This window comes from Guillardia theta (assembly GCF_000315625.1).
Source record: "Guillardia theta CCMP2712 unplaced genomic scaffold GUITHscaffold_22, whole genome shotgun sequence".
Taxonomy (NCBI): Eukaryota; class Cryptophyceae; order Pyrenomonadales; family Geminigeraceae; genus Guillardia; species Guillardia theta.
Window position 1 is genome coordinate 192,336 of NW_005434652.1, and position 24,340 is coordinate 216,675.

Genomic DNA, 24,340 nt, shown 5'->3' on the forward strand with positions numbered 1-24,340 from the left:
CCTCCGAGGACGTCACGCGGGGTGCCATCATGCTCCTGAGCGGCAGCCTGGAGGACTGTACGGGGAGGCACACACACAATGGCGTAAGCGGGCCAGGGAGGAGGCAGGAGGAGGCAGGCCAGGGAGGAGGAGGCAGGGGTATGTCGCGCGAGGTACTCTGACAAGAAGTAGTAAACCCTCCGTCATTGGACCTTTGCCTCACTCACTCGCCATGTAAGCCTCTGCCGGCTGCGCTCGCAGCTGCCTAGGCGGATCTCAGCGTTGCCGTCTCCTGGCCCTGGCGAGGAGCTCCCTTGCTCTGCATGAGGAGTGGTGCCGCTGCGAGGGGTCGCATGGATCAGGTTTACTCAGTCATACCCTAGCTCTCACACCCATATCGCTATCACACTCGCCTCCTCTCTCCTTCCTGTCTGTCTTGCCCGCAGCCTCCCGTCGCTGTCCTCATGGTCCTGCCGCCTGCTCCTCCAGCAGACTCCGCACAAGCCCTCGCCGAGTGCTTGGACCGAGCCTGCTGCCGCGCTCCCTTGCCTCCATGATACTCCGCAAGCAGGCGTCCTCCGCCACGGGAGAGGAGGGAAGCCGGGGCTCGGAAGAGCCCGCGGAGAACTGGGGCATGTACTACCGGCTTGCTGCAGGGGGTTGAGGGGGAAGGCTTTCCGACGGTCACCGCAGGGGCTGCCGGGGCCGTCCGGGGGAGGAGGACAAGAGAGGATGGGGAGGGCATGGGAACACTGACAGTGACTCAGTGAGCCTCCGGGAGGGTCGAAGGCATCGGGGATAGGCTGAGGAGCTTGGAGGAGAGAGGCAGACTGGCTTTTTGAAATGGCGTGTACTGAGGGGAAATGCGCCTACTCGCCACTTTCATTTCGGTGGTGACGGCGAGAGCGAGGGAACCGCGACAAGGGAAGCGTGAAGATCCGCTCTCACTTCCATCATCACTGTGAGACATCATGGCGCGGCACAAGCGGCCTGCCATCCTCCGTCATCACAGTTCTGTTGTTGATCCTCTACTGACTGGCACGCCGGGCTCGTCGTCCCACTTTCCTCATACAGGCCTTGTGTCCCAAGAGAGCTCCTCTGACTCTGAGCCCCGCTCACAGCAGGAACCCCTACGGACTCCTGACATGCTGGAAGGGCAATCTCGTTCTGCAGCGTCTCCTCCGCAGGATGACTTTGCCTCCTCCGCCGCTGGATCTGGAGGAGGTTCGGGGAACCAAAGACCTCGGAAGCAGGCAAGATTTCGCCGATCCATCTCCCAGAGGACACCCACCGATCAGCCTACGGTCAATCCTACACCCCCACCGCCCCCTCCTCAACCGGCAAATCTTTTCCCAGAAGACCCTGGCACGCAATCTAGCGCAGCGGCTTACTTTCATAATCTGCGTCCGCAAGACATGCCTTGTGGTACGTCGAATTGGCACAGAGCCCTCCCTCTCTTTGCTCAACAGGGACCACATAAGCTTCCGGCACTCCTGGCTCGTAATCCTTCCATTACAACCATCAAACACCCCAATCGCCAGACGATTGATAAATGGAAGAGTGCGCTACAGTTTACGTTAGACCTGCTACAAGGTTACCCTGACTTGCATTGCGAGGAAGCTAAGATTATCCGGAGCTTGTGGCATTGTCTCCCACTGCTCCTGCTGAGAGTGAATCCAGTTCTTGCAATCTCGCGACAAAACCGAGATGTGAGCTACCGTATCCACCATTTCCTCCAAGGGCGTTGGGAGACATTGCTGAAACTAGAAGAGGGTGTTTCTTTTGACCAAGACGGCCCAGCGGTTGGCAGCGGTGGAGATCCGCAGGATGTCACGCAGCAGCCCACGGCGGGACTAACTGGGTCGGGACGAGGCACGAGACCGCGGGCACCGCAAGGTAGGCGCCAACAACCTAACCGTCAAAATGCAGGTCGCCCACAAGGACCTGACCGTGCGAGAGCGGGCGTGCAGCAGCCAGTGATGGAGAGCGAGCAGTTGGAGAAAAAGAAAATCCTCTCGGCTGTTGAGCATTACCAAAATCGGGATATGAAGAAAGCTCGACAGGCGCTTGTGGGCCATGGCCTCTCCCCAGATCCATTTGAGCAGCTATGGCAGCAAACTCGTGAGAAATTTCCGACGAGACTGGAACCCATTCCTCCAACGCTCCTAGACGCAGTCGGCTCCTCAAGGCAAATGCTAAGTGCTCAGCTCGACGATGCCATCGCCGATGAACCGGCCTCATTGCTTGACAAGATTTTAGATCAGCGAGAGGTAGGGAAATTCCTGCGGCGATTCACTGCTTCCTCGGCCCCTGATCAATTTGGTTGGCGACCGTTCCAGCACCTGCGACACATTCTCAGACTGCATGATGATCACAAACAGCGATACATTAACCTCATATTGAAGCCGATCGCGCTGGGAATCCCTTCGGGCGCTTTCCTCGAGGAATACACCAGAGGGGGGCGATTCATTCCTGCTGCCAAGTCAGTGGAAAAGAGCGGAATCCGACCTATTGTGATAGGGGACCTGGAGCGAAGGATTGTGTCTAGCATCTTCTGTCGTTTCTACCGAAAATCTTTGGAGAGCCACTTCACCCTCAGTCACTCTCGGGTCCTGCAATTTTGCGTGGGTCTGGAGGAAGGTTGTCTCAAATTCTGCAAGACCATCGAATGCCTGTTAGGACCCCATTCTTTTGCCAACCCATTCACAGACCAGGGCGAAGGTGAGTCTGATAATTTTGATCCCACGGTAATCATCATGATCGACGCAAGAAATGCCTTCAATGAGATCTCTCGCCAACGGCTATTTGACATCCTCCTTGCTCCCGAGCATCGTTGTGAGAACTTTTCCCAAGGAGTCCTTCCGTATGTTCATCAATATTATGGCCAGGCAGGTAAGTTATTTCTGAAACATCAGCGAGAGACTCGGGCTTTTTCGGCCACCACGGGAGTTTCTCAGGGGGACCCCTTGGCGATGGCTCTCTTTGCGCACACCACCTTCCCTTCCCTGGTCAAAGTCGCAGAGACCTTTCCCGACTGTGTCTTCCCGGCCTATGCGGATAACATGGCTGTTATTGGAAAGCTCTCAGTTGCCGCACAGGCTACTGCATCGCTGGTTGATACTTTAAAACAAGAGCTAGGATTGGAGATTCAACCCAGGGATTCGCAGATATTCTCCTCGTCCTGGTGTGAACTTCAATCTAGTCAGCAACAAGCCATCCAAGAGCATATTTGCAGTAGGTACCCGGGCTTGCAGCAGTTTGCCTTCCGCGGCCAGGGGATCATCCTGGGAGGTATCCCGATAGGATCTCAGTCCTTCCAGCAAGAGTTTATCACTGCCAAGGTGAATGCCCTCAATGCTGAATTGACCCAGTTGGAACAATTTCCCATTGCGTTGGGTCTCAAGCAGCTCTTGAAAACGACCCACGTTCCCACCCTCCAATATTTCTTGCGTGGAATCTCCCCGGCCTTGACCGCTGCCCAGTGCAAGTGCTTTGACGTCGCGAATCTCCGTCTCCTGGCGAAGGTGTTTCAGTGGCCACAGAACCAGGCACAGGAGGGTTCATCTGTCCTGCAACCTGCCCCTGGCACCCCTCCATCTGACCTTCAGTTCGCCTACTTCAAACGTCAGTTGCCTTATAGTGCTGGAGGAGATGGGTTCACCCCGCAGGAGGGCGTGGCCTACACCGCATTCTGGTCGGCGACTGCCAAGTTTCTCAAATGGGCGGGTGAAATTGCCATCTTCCAGCATTGGACTTTCCCTACACCGCCACTCTTCCACCGGATCAATTCTGACACTGAGCTTCGAATCCGCCAACCGCAGCAAGCGGACGCTGGGGATGTTGTCCCCATGCTTGCTGCCTTCTTGGACACTCACAGGCACTTGATGGAGCAGGGCATCTCGGCGTACACCTCCTTGGCGGAGCTTCCTCAGGCGTGCGACAATGGCTGGATCCCCTCGCCTGAATTATTTGGGACGTCGGGCAGTGCGCTTTTCATCCCCGCCCAGCGGGAGCTCACGGCTCAGTTCCTCTCGGAGTTTCCCCGGTTCCGCAGTATTCGGGCTCACCTTTCAGAGCGCCAGAGATCTTTGTTGGCACACCACTCCAGCTTCTCTACTCCCCTTCGAGTACCAGGCCACCCGGTTGATGAACTTCTGTCTCAGTTTACCCCTCAGCGCACGATTTGGCACTCGACTATGGAAAGTACAAACCTTGGGATCTTTGAGCAGCAGCCCATCAGCTTGGTGGCTGCCGCTGACAAGTTTCTTCATGGATTGCCGGTTGACCTCCCGCCGCACTGCGATCGATGCCATCATCTTCTTCGTCATCCTGGGGGGACCACACACATGGCAACCTGCAGGCACCGCAGCCAGTTATGGACTGATGCGCATGAGAAGTGCAATGCCGTCCTCAGTACCCTCATCAAAGATTCCGGAGTGAGATGCCGCGTCCACGTGCAAGGCGTACCCGGCACCAGGCAGAACGTTTCCCAACATGGCCCTGAAGATCATCATGTAGGGGACTTTGAACTTCCACAACTGATGGCTACTGGCGGCGGATGGCATGGGTTAATCCTGGACTTCAGCATGTCACATGTTTTTGACAATGATGGAATACCGGACCTCGCTCGGAGCAAACTGCAAGCGGCAGCACAGCGGAAGATCCGAGGGCATCGTAATGCATATGCTCAGCACGTCCCGCCAAAGGCCTTTCTTCCCATCATCGCCAGCACTGATGGCCTCTTGCAGGACGATGCGTTGCGCTTTCTGTGGTGGCTGGCGGATCGCTCGGCGAACAAGGAAACGGCAGCGCTGGATGGTCTCTCGGCCTCGCAAGACGTCTCAGGTGATCCGACTTGCAAACGCATTCGGTCCAGGGTCTTCCGTCAGCTCAAGGCCTCCCTGTCCTACGCTGCCATCATCGCGGGTGCATCCCGGTATGCGTCTCATTCCTTCGGCGGCGGCCACCGCGACATCGCTGGCATGGCCGCGCGGGGGACTTGTCCTGCGCGCCGTTAAGTGAAGGTATCAGTTAAGTTTGGGGGACAGCAGTCGGCAGGTTTAGGTTTGGTTCTCGCTGTCTTTTCTCTTCTCGCCGTTTGGCCTGTGCGACAGTGTCAGGGTCAAGCCTCCTCGACTCTCCTGATTGTCCTCGTACTGATCTTTAACTTAACTTTGAGTAAAAGTTTTTTGTCGGGGGGGGTTAGGACTGAGGGGGGTGGATATGACCCGGCCCGGGACCGTGCCAGACTGAGACTCGCCGTCGGAGGCCGCCGCTGCCGGGCCGGACCGCCCGGCCGGGCGCCGCCCGGCCGCCGCGTGACTGCCAGTTTGACTCACTCGGAGGCCTGACTCACTGAGTCACTGGAGTAACTTGAAGGGAGTCGGACCACTGGCCGGGCCGGATTCGCATACGCCGGGCAGTGATAATAGTCATACTAATCGGACTCAGTCGGATGATTCAATGCCGCGGGCCGAAATTGAATTCGCCGCGCGGCCCCGGCGCCGGCCTGGTGGCGCCGTCACAGTCACCGGCCCGCGGCCGGCCAGGGCCAGGCGGGCCGCCGCGCCGCCGTCGCCTCATCAGTGTCGCCGTCACGCGGCCCGGCCCGCGGCTCAGAGTCGGGTACGCGGGCCCGGACTCAGTTCAACGCCCGGCCCCCACGCCGTTCGGGCCGGGCCGGGCCGCGGTACCTCAGTCGCGTACGGTACGGTACTCCCGGAGCCTCGGAGTCCGGCGGCGCCTCAGTACAGTCCTCAGAGTGTCAGAGCTGCGCCAGGTCCGGCCCAGTCGCCGGAGGATCATCGGATCATGGGGGTGGGGTACCGTCCGAAACACACTGTTGGGACGGTACCACAAATTTGAATTGCGAGTATCACCGTACTGACGGTAGACAGCCGGGGGTGGGGTATCTGCCGGCCAACTCAGTACTTTAAGGGGGAGGTGCCATCGTTCTTGATTGAAGTTAGGGGTAGGGTACCTCGGACGTGACCCCGGGGTACCGCAGAGCAGTAAAGTGCTAGGGAAACTGAGGGGTGGTAATGGCGTTTTCAAGTGTTGTGGACTGGACTCCCTGGCCAAGGTAACCATTGAGAGGGGTAGGGTCCGGGCCGGGGTGGGGTCATTTCCGAGGCTGGCGACATGTGAAGGTGATAAATTGTAGAAGAAAGTTTCGTTGGTGGTGGGGGGGCGGGGGTGTTGATAGGAGGGGTAGTATTTTGAAAGATAGGGTTCGGAAAAGGGTAGTCGGTAGCAGGCCAACCGTAGTTTTGTGGGGTACAGTTGACTCGGTAGGGTCCGTCTTGTGTGTGGGGCAAGGGGTAGCTAGTTCATATCGTTGGTATATTTCGGAGGGGTAGGTAGGGTGAGCCAGGAAGGTGCTATCGGCATGGCTTGAACCAGGCCCAGCATTGCGCGATGCAGAGAAGCAAGAGAGGGTAGAGATGAAGGGACATGTAGCATTGATGAAAGGGACTATGGATGAAGATGTTTATCCAGGTTTTGAATGATAGGCAGGGCGCAGTCGTTGATATTTGGGGATGTTGAAATCTGGCGATTGAAAAGGTGCAGCAACCTTTGGCAAAATGTGAAATGAAAAGCTCTGAGAAGAAAGTTTGAAATCTAGATATTAGACACTTGCACAATCACTTCGTTTTCCTTACCTTATTCTTGTTTGGCAGTTCCCATTCAAATCGAAACAGCCATGTATCTTCATTCACCTATTAAAAGTTTTGAACGACAATGAAAGCACACTTGGAGAGAGCTCAGAATCAGTCTCACTGTCGGCTGGCATAGGACTTTTTAGCGATTGTATCATGATACCCAGCACTCAAGGAGCTTCTTCATTCACGAGGTTTCAAGACTCTAGGACCGTCACATCCAGCGAGATGCCCAATTACATGACGTTGCAACGCAGCTCTATGGGGATTAGGATCATCCAGGACGGCAATGAGGTTGTAAAAGAGGAATCAGGTTCTTCTTTTTGACGATGCATCTTCACACGTTGAAAGACAACAGCAGGCCTGAAACAAATTATGAAAGACATTCGGGAGCAGTTGGAAAAATCAACCCATGTGGTCAATCAGGCCTCCACTAGGGATTCGGATCGAGTGGATTCAGAAACAATGAATTCATACCCTGAAGTGAAACCTTACGACATACAGTCGTTGCGATCAAGATTCGTAAGTAATTTGAAATATCTCTGCAAATTTTGACAAGGAGGTGCAGGAAAGGGAAGTCTCGAGTACTGAGCGCATGTCATGGAAACGAGAGTCTAATCCTGGATTTAGAGATCTTGGAAATGATAGATCATTCAGAGATCTCGGAAATGATAGGTCATTCAAAAATCTTGGAAATGATAGATCGCCCAGAGAATTTGGGAATGATAGGTCAGTCAGGGATTATGGCAATGATAGGTCAGTCAGGGATTATGGGAATGATAGGTCATTCGGCGATTATGGGAATGATAGGTCATACTTTGTCCCAGAGGTCTATGTAGAACCAAAGATGAGGTGGCAGATACATGCTCCTGTTACTCCTGACAACACGAGCAACTCTGCTCATCGCCGTCCGCCTGTCGAGCTGGCAATGAGGCCGCCCTCTCAACCGGCAACGCAAGTCAGTCAATCAGAGCCAGCATCAAGTAACAGCTCAGTGACTCGGAAGTCTGCTTTTGAGCTGCAACAACATTCAAATCAAACCTTCTATCCGTTCAACCATGCTTCCGCACAGAGGAATGTGCATTTACCGCCACCGATCAACTATCAACCAGATTTCCAGACGGGTATGCTGGAAAGGGAAAGATTCCATGAATTTCACCCAGGTTGTTTGTAATGTCATTCCTCGACATTCAAGCTGATGATGTGTTGCAGGTCTTCCGCGGGGCTGGGAGATGAAAGTCGACTCGCCTTCAGGGAAGGTTTTCTATGTCAACCATTCTTTGCGAGCAATCTCATGGGAAAGACCCAAACTCGAAACGCCTTTGAGCTCAGAGAGAGAGATGAGTCAGTTGCCGCCTCAAAGACCTGTGGAAGACAAGCCGACGCCTGTAGTGGAACCCGTGGAAGAGAAGCGAACGCCGCCTCAGAGAATTGTTGAAGAGACACCAGCACCAACTCAGAAGCTTGACAATCCTTTTGACGGGTCCGAGATTTTGAATAGAATATCCTCCAACGTGCAGAACATCCTCATGAAACTGTCAAATGCTTCGAGCGGCTCAGAAAACGATGCTGCAAACAATCTTCGTGACGATTCGAACAAGGAGCAGCAAGATTACAACTTGAAATGGCGACTTGAGGAATTCAAGATCAAAACCTCCATCAAGGAGAGAATCAGCGCTGAGAGCGCGCTGCTTGATGGGAAGATCGACCTCAGGCGATCGTACAACTTCGCGACTTCCAATACGTTTACAAGGTTTGGTGTTCATTAATGACGAAATTCTCGTGATGATATGTACTGTAGCTTTGAAGATATCGATTTTGCCCCGAAGTCAAGGAAATGGCAAAATGATGGGCATGAGAACGACAATCATGTTCGAACAAGACCGATAACCAACATGCCAACCACACAGCTGTTGCGGTCTAGTCTGGATTCGTCCAAGTTCGCAGAGTTTCAGGTTTGGAAGTTCTGAAACACATCCATGCATTTGAAGGTTTTGCAGGCTAGTTTCATGACACACTCGTCGTCGTCCAACCTTCCTCAGGTGCACAGTCAGGAGAAGAAGAAGGAAAGCCCACACATGGACACACTGACGTTACTTCTCGATGCGAGAGAAAAACTTCGTGAACACCACAAGTCGAGCCTGACAGCAGAGCTTTCCGATGAACCCTTGCGGCCCACGTACACGGGAAGGAGCTTCGAACAGGAGATGGAATACTCGCGGTGGGTGAAGCAAGAATTGTTGGAGATCCCCATCGACGAGGATGAGGTTGGCAACGCGACTCGGAGTGACATGGAGACAACATTGGATGCTCACACTGCGACTTCGAAGGACACGACGAAGAAAAATTCGGACATGCCGTCAAGCTCAGAGACAAGCAGCAGCACATCCCACATGCTCATGTGGCAAGTGTGATGTCCTCCTTGTCCTTCAGTGTTTGTTTATAAATCAACCCTTCTTCTTTGACATCAGGCGAGATCGCCCGGATTCACGAAACTTTCGAATCAGAGGGTTCCCGGAGTCGGGCCAGGCGACGAAGCTCGGAGTAGCAAAGCGATGAGTGAGGGAGGTTGAGGCATGGGCGATGGGTACCCAGGTCTCCTTCTGTGAGAGCAGCATCATCCACCCGCACGCAACGCTTGCAGTCGTCTCACCGTGCAGGCTGAGTAGGAGGAGCGACCCCCATGTGCGTAGGTGGGGGCCCAGAGCCCACGGTTGAAGCTCCTTCGCTGCTCTACTTGGACCTTGCCGATTTGATCGGTTCCTTGCGGCCGCAGCGCTAGAAGGATGTGAGCGAGAAAGAGAGGAGGAGAGAGGAAGGAGGACGGGAGGAGAGGATGGAGACGAGGACAAAGGAAGGACTCAGGGAAGGAGAGTGGGGGAAGGGCAGGGACACTGACCATCGGGGTTGGTCTTGATGATGTTGTCTGCTAGAGGATGGAAGTCTTGTGGATTCTCTTCTGTCGGCGACATGGGGTGAATCCTCTGCGGTACCTGGCGGAGGGGATGAGGGGCAGGAGGGCCAGGAGGCTCATAACCTTCTTAGAGTCATAGTTGATGCGTGGCCAGGAGGCGTTTCTGGTGAGCGGAGAGAAGTTTCAGTGAAGATAGTCGCTGGGCACAAAATGAATGCATGACAGAGATGTGATGGTTGTGGATCAACATGGAATCATGCACTGAGAAGAGGCGAGTAGTGCTGATGACAACCTTTCTGCAGTCTTGGAAAAGGGCAGGATGAACTCAAGTTCTCTCGAGTCGTTTCCAGTTCCTTTTGCCTGTTTGAATGAGTCAGCGGCAGCCAAGGAGGCGAGATCTGGGTCACATTCTTAGGAGCTGTTGAAAAGTTGATCTCGAATGAGTTCTGCGAGATATGATCGTTACATAAGATCATGAAGTGAGGCGAGGAAGAGGAAGGGACGAAGGGTGAGAGTAGAAGAGGGGAGGCAGAGGGAGCGGAGGCAAGAAAGAAAGTTGAGGGAGAGGGGGAAAAATGCAGGAAAATCAAAGCAAAGCGGCAGGAAGAAGAAAGAGATGCTGTGGAAGGGAGGATAGAAAGGAATGGAGGCAGGGGGGAGAGGGGGGGGATGTTAGAAGGATTCAACGAACTTTTGTCAGGTCCATATTGTACTGCTGGGCTCTCTTGAAAAACGAATCGTCTTCTTCATTTGGCATGTACGAGGATCGAAAACTCTCTCGGCTACTGTCTCGGTGAGTTAAACATTTTCTTACGGGCGGTCTGTGTAGTATCTGCAAGATCGTCAGCAAATGAGTGAGACGTACATGTGCTATTACTGGATGCCTGACGGCCATGCCATGTCGAATCTCAAGGTTGCCTTTGGAAGATCTCATCGGCGAGATTGCTTCCTCTTCTTCTCCCTCTCCTGTCAATCATCATCATCATCATCATCATCGCCCTACTGATCAGTTCCTCCTCCCCCTCCCTCTCCTGTAATCCCCTTCCCCTTCTTCCTCCTCCTCCTCCTCCTCCTCCTTCCTTTTCCTCCTCCATCTCTACATCTGAACAGTGCAAGAGCTGCAATGAGAGTTTTACCTTCATCAAAACTTTTCCGTGGCGATTCAAATCTGGACCAAATTCCCTGGAAAGAGTCAGACCTCAAAACTTTCAACACAGAAGAAAAGGGAGAGGAAAAGAAAAAGAGTCGAGATTCACTTGCATTCAAACAACAAACACCGACATGAAAGAGCCCAAGGGGCAGGAACAGTGGCAAAAACATGAGGAATGGAATAATGATGATGGAGGAGGAGGAGGAGGAGGAGATTGAGGTTGTTGTTGCTGTTGTTGTTGAGGAGGAGGAGGAGGAGGAGAAGGATAAGGGTAAGGGTAAGGAGAAGGAGAAGGAGAAGGAGAAGGAGAAGGAGAAGATGATAAGGCGGAAGGGGAGATGAGGAGCAGGAAGAAGGAAGAAGGAAGAGGAAGGAAGAGGAAGAGGAGCTGTACCGAGGGATTCGGTCGGTAATAATTCTCTCTGTAAGTTGCGGGACGAGATTCTGTTTGAAGAAAAATGTCAAAAAGGAGGATACTAGAATGAACAATTCGTAGGAAGAGAAGCGGAGGGGAGGAGAAGGGAAACGGAGGTTGTGGCAAGGACAAGACAGGATGAGGAAAAGAGAAGCGAAGGAGCGGGAGGGGCAGGGGAGAGTATCCAAATGAGAATGCTAAGTACAGCAGAGCACCTTGAGACATGTTCCAGGCAACATCGTCCATGACATTCTGCATCCTTTTCAGTCACAGCCTTTCATCATGCAGGGAAACAAGAATGCATGCACACAGAGGTGAATACAAGAACAGGACACAACAATAAAAAGCACACAGTGAAACAAACATCTTCAATCACATTACATATCGATCAGACAGTTGACCTGCATTGGCTTCCAAGGCAGACCCGGAACCTTTTTCTTCTCATCCAAGTTGTACGTCTTAGTCTGGATCGACCCCTTGTACCAGTAGGTGGAAGAATCTACAACAAAACAATAACGAAGATATCAAAATCGATGATGGCGTCTCTTGCCAGAAGTCTTCTTTGACATTTCTACTTCTTCACTGCTCTGGCACGTCTGGAATGAAAATCAACGCCATGTCATTTGTGTGAATATCTTTCTGACCTCTTTGCTCTTATCGCTCTTGCTGCTCTCATATCTTCGAAGTTTTCTACCGTCATCATCAGTCATCTTAATCGCCATCGCCATCGTCATCGTCATCATCATCATCGTCATCGTCATCGTCATCGTCATCGTCATCGTCATCATCGTCGTCATCATCTAATTGCATCTCATATTTTTGTCACATTTCTTCCGATCTCCATCCAGGTCTCCATCCTGCAGGTAACCAAGGTCACATCAAATCACATGTTCAGAAACTGTCAACCATTGCTTGTAATGCGAAAGACGCTTGTCGGACTTGCGGCCTCTGATGGAGATTGCTGTGAATACAGATCAGATTGCCATGGCTACGTTTCTCAAACTGCAACCTCGTCTTCTAAATTCACATCAGGAGAAATGATTTCTTCTGTTTCCACTGCATTCTTCGCTCGCGGAGATCGTCTGGAGGATGAGAAATAATGGAGAGGGGAGGAGGAGCGAGGCGAGGCGAGGCGAAGGGAAGTAAAGAGAGGAGAGGAAAAGGAACCCAGTCAAACACGATGTCAGCAAAGAAAAAGAGATATCTCGCTGCAATCATAACGGACCACCTGACTTCATCCTTTGTGGCCTTTGACTCACTGCTCGTTGTTCGTTAGCTACATGCAAGCAAAGGCCATCAAACGTTTCCTCACATTGCAAGGAGCTTCTGCAGTTGTGACGTCTCCAACCCGACATTCTGCAGCATCGAGATCAAATAGGGAAGTCGCCTGAGCAATTTCACCTGCGCAAACAGCACTCTGGAAAACGTCTCAAAGCTGACCATCCCTTGTTTCTTGTCATCCAACTTCTCCTTCCAATCAATCTCTTCCATTACACGTAGGAGGTTTTCCTCACCTTTCTCCACACCAGATCCACCACCTTCTCACCAACATCGGAGAAGCTCTTGAGAGACTCGCTATTTGGTTCTGTCGACATTTTCGGTCTACATGAAGAATGTCATAACTCTTGTTTTCTTTCCGTGTTCTTCACCCAATGGACTTCTTCAGTGCTACTCCGTTTACAGTTCGCGCTGGCATGCCGCAAGCGATCGATGTGGTTCTGATCACTCCCAATTTGAGCAAAAGATTCTCTGCAAGCATGTAAGCCGGGAGGAACAGGAGGAGGAGGAGGAGGAAGAGGCAGAAGGGATTTTGGGGGAGCGATGGAGGAGGAGGAGGAGGAGGAGGAGGAGGAGGAGGAGGAGGAGGAGGAGGAGAAATCCTACTGAAATCCCTTCTTGTCATGTATCCATTGCCTTGTTGAGCTCCCATCAAGAACCTACACATTTCCATAACCAGGAACATTCACCAGACACTCTTTTCTTTACGCTTTCTTCGCATTGATGGCCTTCCGCAGAAGCCCCATCATCACCAGAGAAAGAGCTGCATCCTCCCCCACCTCATGCTCTCCCTCCTCCTCTTCCTTAGCCGCAGTCTCTCCCTCTCCTTCGATCAACTGCTGCGAGACCTGTCGAGGAGAGCACGTGGCCGAGACCGTCCTCGCCGTTCTGACTGCCATGGGGAAGTCGAAGCTCATCATGACGCCTTGTGACATAGTCTGCGACTGTCTCACTGTGCTACTCATCAGCTCGTTCACCACGTCGCTCCCGACGACATGGCGCAGCGCAAATTTTCCTGCCATGGGAAGGCGTCGGCCAACTGCCGGAAGAAAGTGATGTTGAGTAAAGATTAAGTGACCTTTATGTTAATTTAACTAGAAGATCAGTTAATTTAGATAGAATCTAGCTAAATCTATCTGCTGGTTATCCGACCGTTACAACAATGAACTCTATTACCGTTGCATTACCGTTTCACTGTAGTAAGGTCAGGTTGGCCCAGGCCCGGGCCGGGCCGGCGGTGACTGAAGGTGAAGAGACTGAAGGACTCAACTTACGTTGGGGCCAGCAATAATGGCGAGAAGGGCCGGCGACACGGAGAGAGGGACTGAGAGGACATGCAGGAAACTTAGACGGCAGTGGGGCCTGACGGCACTCTTGTGCCTCCCAGATGAGCATCATCGGATGTGCTATCGTTGTTGGGAGTCAAGAAGATTCTGATGTAGATCAACGAGGACCTTGTGACCTGATGTCTGACAACCAAGTTGACGTAATTGGCGGCTCATCGAGTTTCATCGCAACGACACGAAGTTTCGCTACCTGCCATGGCGCAGCCAGACATACAAGTGAAGAGAAATGAGCTCAAGATCGAATGTGCTTCAACACATCCCATCCATCCACGGAGACGGTCGACCGACACACCGGCAAGGTCGCAAGTCAACCTCAGAGCAGCTCGACGCCTTCTTCTCAGAGGTCGAGAAACAGTCCAGCCTCTTGCCCCCCATCTCATCCTCGTCGTGTCAGCCGCTCGCTCACACCAACGACGTGGGCAGGTCGATGATGACAGTTTAGACTTGCATGGTGTAACTGGTCTCACAGAAGTTTGCAAGAGCATCGTCATAAGGTTGGTTCTTCAAGACATGTACAACCTACTGCGCTCAAGCATTCTGACTGGCTGCACGTAGGGAAGTCCAAAACTGAATGCCAATAGAGCTGTATGCAATGGTAGTCTTAGACGCATCCAATATGTCTTGGCACTGACTGTTGGCAGAGTCCTGCTACTGGTGCCGTCGACAGAACAGTTGGTGCGGGTGGTGCAGGGTGAGTCCGAACAGATCAGAGGTAGTGGATCATGTCAGGTAAGAGTTGAGATGTTCAGTCTTGGTTGAGTGCAAGAAGTTTGACTCGATCAAAGATCGCGGAGCTCACTGCAAAGAAGTTCGTCTGAGAAGCAGAAGATCAAACGTTCTGCCTCGCAACTCAGTCAGGTGTCCAAGAGATTGTTCGCCATAAAGTCTGGGTCAACACTGGCAGCATCTGCAGTTGGCAATGGCGCGGATCCGAAAGATGCTGTTGAACTGAGTTATGATCATTCACGAATGACTGAGATCGACAAGCTCCTTGAGCTAGCAACGTTTGCGCTCTCAGCCATCTTGAGCAAGGAGCAGCTGAAGGCTCTGACCAGCAGGGTACACGGTTGCCTTCCAACCAGTGCGAACTGACTCGTGCCCGTCAGGTGCAGCTCAGAAGTTTTGGGGAGAATGAGATTGTGTTCAGAAGCGGCGAGGTGTGTTCTCCTCAAGTCTACACGGTCAGGGTTGAAGATGGTTTGCCCAAGTTGGCGATGCGACCAAGTTTTTACATCGTTCACTCGGGAGAGTTTCATGCCTACAACAGACGAGACCCGACAAGATTGAAGCCGTTTGAGTGCCTGCGAAGAGGATCGGTCTTCGGCGAGCTGTCTTTCTTCTTGCAAGACCAACGCCATTGCACTGTCGTGGCGGGTTGTGAGAGTGTCGCGATTGAGGTTCTTCTCTCCGAAATGCTGCAGATCCTCGTGCCGGAGGAGAAGCTGGCGGATGCGAGAGAGTCGGAGGTGAAGGAGGAAGAAAGCTCCGCTAGTCATCAGGACAGATACCTCGCTCTGCTCAAGGGAAACAGATCAAAGAAGGTGAGGCTGCCAGTTGTTCGTAACCTTGTGAGGAGTGATGATGTGATCGTAGGATAAGATGTACCATTTCTACCGGAGAAAGGCTGAGATTGAGGTGTTTGGCCTCCCGCTCAACGAGGACTCGAGGAAGAGAGAATGGAGGACGGGAGCCTACGCGCGGAAACTCAAGAGAATCCTCAACTTCGAGCTCACCATCTACTACGTGGTGAAAATTCAGTTTCTCGTCCGTCGGTTCCTGCGCAGGTTGAGGCTGAAGGCGCAGAAGGCGAGGGAGAGGGAGCGGGAGAAAGCTGCTCTCTTCCTCCAGCGCATTGCTCGAGGCTTCCTGGCGCGGATCTTCTGCAACAAGATGAGGATGACCAACGGGCTGCAGCCCTTGAACTTCCAGGAGCTCTTCGAGAGGAGGAGGCGAGAGAAGGCTCAGATGCAGATAACGGCGCATGTCAAGCAAGAGTCAGCTAGGCTCTGGAACCTGTTCAACTTCGCCAACGACAAGATTTTGAGCGTCTATCGACAAGACTTCCGCAAACAACATCTGGAGCAGCTGAAAATCCTCATGACAGCCATTGAGGACGGAAAGATCGGCAAGTTTGCCTTCTATGATGTCGCTAAGGACGCGAAGATCCCCGGGAAAGCGCTGAAGAGATGGATCAACGATGAGAACATCGTCAAGAAGCGCAGGGACGAGGAGACCAACCAAGATTTCGAGTTGCGGAATCAACGGACCAAGGAGCTGCTGGAGGAGCAGTTGCTGGTGTGGGCAGGCAGGAACGAGTCAGTGCGGGAGGCCATCGGGTTGTGGAAGGTAGAGGTGTTGAGCTACAAGGAAGCGGCTCCCGAGGTCACCAAGAAGCCTCATCCCCTGTGCAGCATCATCCCTGACTACTACGACATGAAGTCTCTCAGAGAGATCCTGTCGCAGTCAGAGAGCTGGCTGGGACTGAACCCTCCTTCAGCCCGCTCCGAGGCCTCGCTCGCTGAAGGAGGTTGGATGCTCGACAGCCTGCTCAACCATGTCAGTGAGCAAGAAAACTACGAGCTCCAGCACCAGGAGCAGCTTGCTCGGGCCCTGGTGGAGACGCATGCTACAGCTGAGAGACCGAGCAGCAAGGTCGAGCTCGAGGAGCCAGCAGGCTTCGGATCGGCATCGTCCTCTGCTGAAGTCTTGGAAGGTGCAGACGTCAGGCTAGGAGCTCCTGAGCATGAAGCTGCGATCAGGCCGGATGTGGAGATGTTCATTGCGAGGATAAAGGCAGCGCTGTACCATAGCAAGGTTGACATCAGGAAGATGTTTCTTGCACTCGACAAAGACAAGGATGGCTACCTGTCACTGCATGAGTTTGACAACGCCATGAGGATTCTCAACGTTCGGATCAACTCACGAGATCTGTATGACATCTCAAAGACGTTTGTTGATGATCGCATGCCGACTCAATTGTGCTTGCGAATGTTCCTCTCGTGCTTCACATCCGATCTGATCTGCTCGGAGTCCATCACAGACAAAGTCTCTCTCTTCTCCTCCACAGTGATGGCCGACTTCGAGGCGTTTGCTCAGAGCAAGGAGAAGCTGGAGCAGGAGCTGATCTCCAAGGGGAGCCACCTCTTGGATCAGTTCTATGACTTACTCTTCAGCAACCAGTGGAAGAGGAGGGAGGACAAGGTAGAGCTCTTGTCCTTCTGTGCCCTCAAGAGCGTCATCAGCCTCTTCGAGCTCGACTGGCACGACCGAGACACGCTGGTCAGATTTGTCAGAGTTCTCTTGTACATTCACGAGCAACTTTGGAGTCAGCTGTTGTTGGAGTTGTGCACTTGGTACATGCCGATCGAGTCAGAAGCGCATCTTAGGAAGCAGCTGATAGCGATGAAGACAAAGGATGAGCGGACGAGTTTTCATGCGCTCTCACGCAGAATGTCTTGCTTCATGCCGCAGCAGGTGGGGAAGTTGGAGGATGTGAAGTTTGTGATAGGCTGCAGGAATTGCTCGCGCATCAGTTCTCTGAGTTTGCAAGGGAGAATACCGACACCACATGTGAAGAGGGGAAACTGATGGGTGAGGATGGTTTGTTTCTAGTTTTTGTTTGACCTTGTTGTAGAAGTGAATATGGATCAGATCAAGCTCAGAAGCTTCAGACTTTGGAGTAAATTGAAGACAGGTTGGTGTGCTGTTTCACCTTTGCTTCTTTGCGCCACGTCGTGTGCGTTTGCTGACGCTTTCTTGGCGGAGCAGAGAAGGGAAATGTTGTCTTGGAGATGTTCATAGATGTTTGTAATCAGCTCACAAATCTTTGTCACATAGAAAGAGAAGTTGACGAGCTCTTCCGATAACTTGCATATTTTTCATGCTAACTTGTAATGTCTGTGCTTTGTTGTAGATATGTGTCTGTGTGTTGTAACTTTCAAGCGTCTTTGTACATAACACTCGTTTTCAAAGAGGCTATTAAAGTCATCTTGAAGTTTACAAACGAAAAACAAGAAGACTAAATGATCTTTGCACAAATCAAGTTCACAGACGTAACAGAACAACTTGCTTTGTCTACCTTGAATATGACAAAACTCCAGCCTGTTCCCCTTCCTGCCTCTCCTCCTATTCACATTCCTCCTCTAATCAAGAGTTCGGATACGTCGACCATCAGCTCCACTGCGAATCTGCAAGAGAGATTGAGCATGAGCAGATTGAGCATGAGCAGATTGAGCACGAGCAGATTGAGCATGAGCAGATTGAGCACGAGCAGATTGAGCACGAGCAGATTGAGCACGAGCAGATTGAGCACGAGCAGATTGAGCACGAGCAGATTGAGCACGAGCAGATTGAGCACGAGCAGATTGAGCACGAGCAGATCAAGGAGGGATGAGACGAGAAGAAAGGCAAAAAAGACAGGCCAGATGGTGAGAAGAGCAGAAGATGGAGATGGGCATTAGATGAGGAGCAACAGGTTTTGAAAAAGTAGGGAGGACAGAGGTGGTTGGCGGAGCGCGACGGGAGGGAATGATGAGTAGGAACAGGAGGACGGAAGAGGAGGGAGGAGAACGGGACAGGTTGAAGAGAAAAGAGCAGGGAAGTGGGAGAGGAAGAGGATTCTGAGCTGTAATCGGATGTACCACAGCGCTGTCGAGGAGTTGAGGGATATCCTTCGTTAGCATCCTTTCAATGTCATACACCTGAGATATTGACATCAGCATCCTCCCCTTCTCCTTCTCCCTCTTCCTCTCTCCTCCTCTCTCTTCCTCCCTCCTCCTCGCTCTAACCCCCCCTGGCTCTTGCCCCTGCCCCTGCCCCTGCCCCTGCCCCTGCCCCTGCCCCTGCTCCCACCCCCCCATCTACTGTCTTGCTTCTTCCCTACATCCTGTTGTTCTGATATATCAATTTCAATCTCACGTACCAGATTCTTGTTCAGTCGAGGGATCTCGCGAAGGTCCTGAAACCAGATAAGCGGACAGAAAACCTTCAACCCCCTCATTCCTCCTGCTCCTCCACAGCATGTTCTCCCTCTTTCCCTGTACCTCTTCTCTTCTCTCTCATTGTCTTGACTTACCTTGATTTCCCTCAGTTTTGTCTTCATCCTCTCACAATTGGGAAAGTCACCTAGTGGAAGGTTGTACCTGTACGCCATTTACGACTCAGCATTCAGACACATTCCTCCTGCTCCTGCTTCAGCCACCCCCCCCCCCCTTTCCTCCTCCTCCTCCACCTCCTCCTCATCATCATCATCATCTCTTGTTCCCATTACTCTTGAGTCAGCAGAGCTTCTCACTCTTTCCCATCTCACTTCCCTTCCTCCTCCTCCTCCTCCTCCTCCTCCTCCTCCGTCCCTCCGTCCCTCCCCTCCTCCCCCTCCCTCCAACCTCTGAGCAGCAAGCACGAAGTTGCGATCCAGCGCGTCTATCAAGTCCTTCTGCTTCTCCGCCTTGTTCCACACCGTCACCGTCGCCCACCCAGCGATCTGCTTCCTCAGGTAGTGCACGATGAACGCGTGCACCTTCACCGACCGAGCTCGCCGCACCAGCGAGCTCACCCGACGGAGGATCGTGTTCTGCGGCAGAGCCACCAGCTCCTGTACCAAGTCTGCCTTCTCCCGCTGCAGCAGCAGCGCATGCGCGTTGCTGTTGACCCACTCGGCTGTTGCGGTGCTCTCCTCCTCGTCCCAGAACGAGCCCATGAACACTCGTGGCACCTCCGGCGTTCTCAGCACCTCCCCGAGCGACCACATGAGAGCTCCGTAGACGCGGAGAAGCTGCTGGGTGTCAATCTGCTGGACTTTGTTGAGCAGGATGCGGATCTTGTCTTGGTGGCCCCGCAGCTTGTCGAGGATGGACTGAAGCTCGTCGGAGATGTCGAGCTTGTGAGCATCGAACATGACGATGATCAGGTCTGCTCGAGAAGCAAACCATTCGATGATGGAGGAAAACTCGTACTCCCTCCCCTCCCTGTGCTTCTTGTTCGACAGCACACCCGGCGTGTCGATCAGCGTGATGTTGCGCAGCAGCGGCGCAGTGCTCGTCGCCCCGCAGAAGCGGGAGAGGAAGGCGTTGCCAAACTCAGCGAGGCCATGGAAGGGAGAGTCCTTCTGCATCGACAGCGCATGTCCAGGGATGACCCGCTCGTCGTTGCCCGCCATGACGGCAACAAACTGATCTGTCGTCGGCTCCGGCCCGATGCGCATTCCAGGGAAGTCCTTTCCAAGGAGCGCACGGATGAAAGAGGTCTTGCCGACCGAGTACTGGCCGAGAAGGAGGACGATGGGTTTAGCATCAAAGTCTGAAGCCTCCAGCGTCGATCCCTTGGAGAAGAACGAGTACCACGACGCTTCCTCCAACGGTTTGACCCTCTTGATGTACAGGTTCCTCAACCCCTCGAACACCTTGTCCTTGTCCAGTGACGTCTGCGTCTTGTTCACGAGCTGCAGAACGTTCTCACTCTGCGGATCCCCGCTAGACGCTCCCAGTCCCATCCCCTGCCCTCTCATCTGCCCCCCATATCCTCCTGCTCCACCCTCCCTCATGCTCTGCATGTTGGGGGCGTCAGGCCTGCGAGCGAACATGGCCTCGTCCTCGTCAGAGTCGGAGTAATCCTGCCCCCCCCACAACTTCAGCAGGCGAGCAGAAGGCCTGAAGGCATCGCAACGAGACAGGCTGAGAGACGGAGGAGAAAGGGCCTCCGATGCCGCAGGCATGCAGGAGCTAAGGAGGACCAGACATGCGATCGGAGCCATAGAGCTATGGACGGCGCTCTTCATGCTTCTACGGCTCTTGTACGGTTGCAATTTGCACCTGACTGGACAACAGGATTTCTGGGAGGGGAAGAAGGAGCCTCCAGCTTCAATCTAGAAAAGATTGCAAGGTTTGAACTTTCTTTGCAACTCCTGGATGACAAACGAGTGCTTGCTCCCTTTGCCCTAGTGATAAGCTCTCCTCCTCTCGGGGTCTTCTGTAGTTCGAGTTTCTCTGGTTTGCATGAAGATCTCGAAGCCACTCCCTCCTTCCAGATTCGCGTGACGTCAGTCCTTGCTTTCGCCCACCCTCCGTCCTCTCCTTCAGATGGACGTCCCTTCCCTTGTTGTCTCTACTGACCTCTCTCCTCCCTTCCTCTGCTTGTTCCCCTCTCCTCTCCTCTCCTCTCCTCTCCTCTCCTCTCCTCTCCTCTCCTCTCCTCTCCTCTCCTCTCCTCTCCCCTCCTCTTCACTACTTCGCACTTCGGCCTCCTCGGGCCATGCTTGACCTCCTTATCACCCACCCTACTTTAGGTAGGGCTACTACCTACTCATAGTAATTTCTACCCCCATAACGATTCTAATTGAACCCGGTACTTGTCCTTTATACGGACCCCCACCCTGGGAACAGACCTAACACCACCCACGTCTTCATCATAGGGCATACTACCCCTTTCGATCTAGGGTCTACCCCACCAAAATTAAGTACCCGGTTCTTCAACTGTGAATTGTTCTTGAATCATAAGGTGGGTACTTTTGGAATTGGACCTCATCCCCTACTGACCACTTTGGCGGGAAAGAAGCCCTTCCATGGCGGCGCTTCCGGACACCATGAAGGACGACGACGACAAGATGCAGGTGAGGAGGAGGAGGAGGAGGAGGAGGAGACGAGCAGAAAAGGTCAACCGGGCAAGGATAGGGAGGAAGGAGAAGGGAGGAGCGAAGCAGAGCAGAAGCATAGTAGGATAAGTAGAGCAAAGGGATGGTAAATGGAAAGAGGACAGATGTAGAAAGACCAATGGTGATGTGGTGTAATGTAATGTGATCTGATGTGAGGAGAGGAGAGATAATCTCAGAATGAAAGAGGGCTGCGAATGAAGAGTTTTATGGATGATGAAAAGCTACTGTACAACGAATGTGACATCATCTTTCAGCTTGATAGGACGGACATTGATTGCGACTTTTCCACCAAGTTCGTTACCCAGCAAAAATCTCTTGCAGCACAATACGCAGACGTCTACTACCTCCGTCTAATGACCTTGAAGCATGGTTTACTGGACGAGGCACGATCAAAGTGCAAGGTGTACAAACCCGCAAACAGGATCCTCGACTTGGAAGTTGGGCAGAAGAGTATGATCGTGGGAACATTGTTGAAAGTGATGAAGTTCAGACCAAACATTCTTGACGAGTTCAACAAGGACGTTGAGAATATCTCGAACGAGTCCTTCAAGAGGAACCACTACTCCAGCGACGATGACTATGTGATCATGGAGGACGAAAGCGGTCGAGTCAACCTGAGGTTTCCCGAAGACAACAATATGGTGACGAGGAGGTGTGGTGGTGGACACAGAAGTTCTGAAGACATACCAGGCGAGGATGCTAGTCACGGGAGTGATTCTTGCTGCGTACGGTCAGTTGGGCGAGGATGGAACCTTTCAGGTGGACGAGCTCCAGAATCCTGGCCTTCCTCCTCAGATTCCGACAGGTGAAGAGGCATTTTGTTGATTGTGCAAAGAGAAGAAGGAGGAGAAGGTCGTGAATGTGGAGGAAGAGAAGGGGTACGAATGAACTTGATGGAGGGCAGATAGTAAGAAGGGCAGCAGAGCGATTTGAGTTCCAATGGTGATGACGTCAAGCAGGAAAGATGGAGGGAGAGCCAAAAATCATACTAGTGTCTGGGTTAGAGCTCGGGAATCCTGATTCAGATCCGCTGGCAGTAGACATGCTGGTCGATTATGTAAGTGTTGGAAGATTTTGACATGCTGGTGTTGACCAGCTGGGCAGATTACTGGCAACCTTGGAGGGGTGGAGACATTTGTGATATATTCTTTGTGTTCTTGTTCCACTTGTTGACATGCTGCAAACAGCAAGAAAGTGCGAAAGTTGCAAAAGTCATCATCGCAGGGTCTTCTTGCTTCTTTTCCAGCGAAAACCGTTCCAGCGCCCTATACCGCAAGGCTGATCCGAGTCAGACCAGAGCAAATCAGAAAGAAACAGCCAACCCTGTATTCTCATCTCTCCTGTTCTGTTCTCTATTCCTCCTCACTTGCAATTCCTTTTTTCCCTTCCCTATTCTCCTTCCCCCACTCTAAGTATACTTTTTGTCTCTGTCTCTGTCTCTGTCTCTGTCTCTGTCTCTGTCTCCTCTCCCTGTTCTATCCTCCTTCTCTCGTTGTCATCATCCTTTCCTAATGGTGTCTACATCAGGTCAGAGAGCTTGACCTTCTCTTAACGAGGTTGAGCTCCTCCGTCGCTGTGGACATTCTGCCAGGAGCAGGCGACCCATCCAACGTCTTCATGCCTCAGCAGGTGCTACTGTTTCTCCTTCTACACCTCTCGTTCTTGTACTTTTCCTTCTCCTCGTGTACCATGTTGCCCTTCTACCTCTCTCCTCTTGCCCATCCTCTCTCTTCCCTTTCCATCTACATACTCCTTCCTATCTTCTCCCCGTTTCCTGCTTCTCGGATCCTCCTGCTCCCTTACGTTGCTGCTCAGCCTTTTCACAATTGTCTTCTACCAAGTGCCAATACATACTCCTCCTTCCGACCGACAACGAATCCGTGCGTCTCTTATCACCTCCTCCTCTACGTCTGAAATCACCCTGGCAGGTATGAGAGCAGAATCTTCGAAGACCCGGAGGCGAAGGAGGAAGGAGTGATCATCATCGGAACCTCAGGGCAGAATGTCGAGGACATTCAAAGATGTAGCGAAGTCGAAGATCCGCTCGATGTTATGCAGAATCTGCTGCAGGTGAGTAACAATTGTAGAGGAAAACGTGCATATGTTGGTCAATGTGTTGATATCTCACATACGCATACTTGTCATTGCCAATTTTCTTTCTTCCTTGAACTTCTTTTCTTCTCTTGTGTCCACCATGTATTGGTGTTGTGTTGATGTGTTTCTTTATCTTTGTATGCTTCACACTGGGGTTGTCACCCTCAATTTACGGCTGACTTGTCAATCTCGCAGTGGAGGCATCTTGCTCCAACTGCCCCCGACACCCTGCCTTGCTTTCCGGTGAAGGACGAGGTTCGACTGAAACTGTTTGAGTCTCCACCTTCCCCACCCCGCCCCCTCCCCCTCGCTGTCTTTTTCTTTTCTCCTCCCTCCCTCCTTCGCTTCCTTCTCGCTCCTCCCTCAATGCGTTTTTCCTTCCCCCCTCCCCTCCGCATCCCTTCTTTCTTTTCGTAGAATCCTTTTCCTCCTTCCTCCATCCATCTGTTTGTCTCTCTTCGACTTGTGCAAGGCTGATGATTCATTCAGGACCCCTTCATCCTCCCCCACTGCCCTCACATTTTCTTCGCGGGAAATCAAAAGGTACCTCCCACAGAAAACTTGACCACCTTCTCCTTCTCCTGCTCCTTCTCATGCACAACACCTCTCCTTTCTGCTCTACTCTAACTTCTCTTATCCTGCTGCTGCTGCTGCTGCTGCTGCTGCTGCTGCTGCTACTTGTCTGATTTTTCTGCAGACGTTCGGGAGCAGGACGATCGACGGCGAGAAGGGACAGAAGTCGCTCTTAGTCTCCGTCCCCTCCTTTTCACGCACCAAGACAGCGGTGGAAGTGGACGTGCGGACTCTGACTGCTACTCCTATCTCCTTCGGGACTGAAGCCTTCCATCAAGACTGAC

General features: G+C 52.5%; 5 protein-coding genes across 5 annotated transcripts; 3 read left to right on the forward strand and 2 right to left on the reverse strand.

The window, feature by feature from the left end:
* Nucleotides 1–6,866: 6,866 nt before the first annotated feature.
* On the forward strand, nt 6,867–8,507 carry GUITHDRAFT_162434 (hypothetical protein; the record flags this gene model as incomplete). The annotated part of the gene is made up of 5 exons (XM_005835176.1): nt 6,867–6,951; nt 7,000–7,160; nt 7,207–7,762; nt 7,851–8,391; nt 8,440–8,507. Coding segments are annotated over 5 exons (1,410 nt in total), but the record flags the coding sequence as incomplete, so codon positions are not given.
* A 578-nt stretch (nt 8,508–9,085) lies between these two features.
* GUITHDRAFT_105859 (hypothetical protein) lies at nt 9,086–13,417 on the reverse strand (the record flags this gene model as incomplete). The annotated part of the gene is made up of 18 exons (XM_005835177.1): nt 9,086–9,241; nt 9,292–9,416; nt 9,538–9,631; nt 9,676–9,715; nt 9,845–9,912; nt 9,960–9,998; nt 10,689–10,734; nt 11,323–11,369; nt 11,549–11,616; nt 11,944–11,974; nt 12,024–12,078; nt 12,346–12,375; nt 12,430–12,473; nt 12,519–12,587; nt 12,632–12,719; nt 12,767–12,866; nt 13,002–13,054; nt 13,104–13,417. The coding sequence occupies 18 exons, from the start codon at nt 13,415–13,417 to the stop codon at nt 9,086–9,088; spliced, it is 1,467 nt and encodes a 488-aa protein (XP_005835234.1).
* A 550-nt stretch (nt 13,418–13,967) lies between these two features.
* GUITHDRAFT_105860 (hypothetical protein) lies at nt 13,968–18,134 on the forward strand (the record flags this gene model as incomplete). Its single annotated transcript, XM_005835178.1, has 10 exons — nt 13,968–14,164; nt 14,211–14,235; nt 14,297–14,336; nt 14,383–14,432; nt 14,600–14,800; nt 14,848–15,282; nt 15,335–17,215; nt 17,257–17,332; nt 17,376–17,435; nt 17,893–18,134. 10 exons carry the CDS (start codon nt 13,968–13,970, stop codon nt 18,132–18,134), a joined length of 3,207 nt encoding a protein of 1,068 aa, XP_005835235.1.
* Nucleotides 18,135–18,523: 389 nt separating this feature from the next.
* GUITHDRAFT_157516 (hypothetical protein) lies at nt 18,524–20,492 on the reverse strand (the record flags this gene model as incomplete). The annotated part of the gene is made up of 5 exons (XM_005835179.1): nt 18,524–18,619; nt 18,663–18,698; nt 18,816–18,882; nt 19,126–20,168; nt 20,490–20,492. The coding sequence occupies 5 exons, from the start codon at nt 20,490–20,492 to the stop codon at nt 18,524–18,526; spliced, it is 1,245 nt and encodes a 414-aa protein (XP_005835236.1).
* A 1,103-nt stretch (nt 20,493–21,595) lies between these two features.
* POLD2 (DNA polymerase delta small subunit) lies at nt 21,596–24,339 on the forward strand (the record flags this gene model as incomplete). The annotated part of the gene is made up of 11 exons (XM_005835180.1): nt 21,596–22,030; nt 22,080–22,194; nt 22,346–22,446; nt 22,494–22,526; nt 22,577–22,714; nt 22,917–23,018; nt 23,205–23,273; nt 23,349–23,459; nt 23,679–23,738; nt 23,973–24,026; nt 24,181–24,339. The coding sequence occupies 11 exons, from the start codon at nt 21,596–21,598 to the stop codon at nt 24,337–24,339; spliced, it is 1,377 nt and encodes a 458-aa protein (XP_005835237.1).
* Between the last annotated feature and the right edge of the window lies 1 nt (nt 24,340).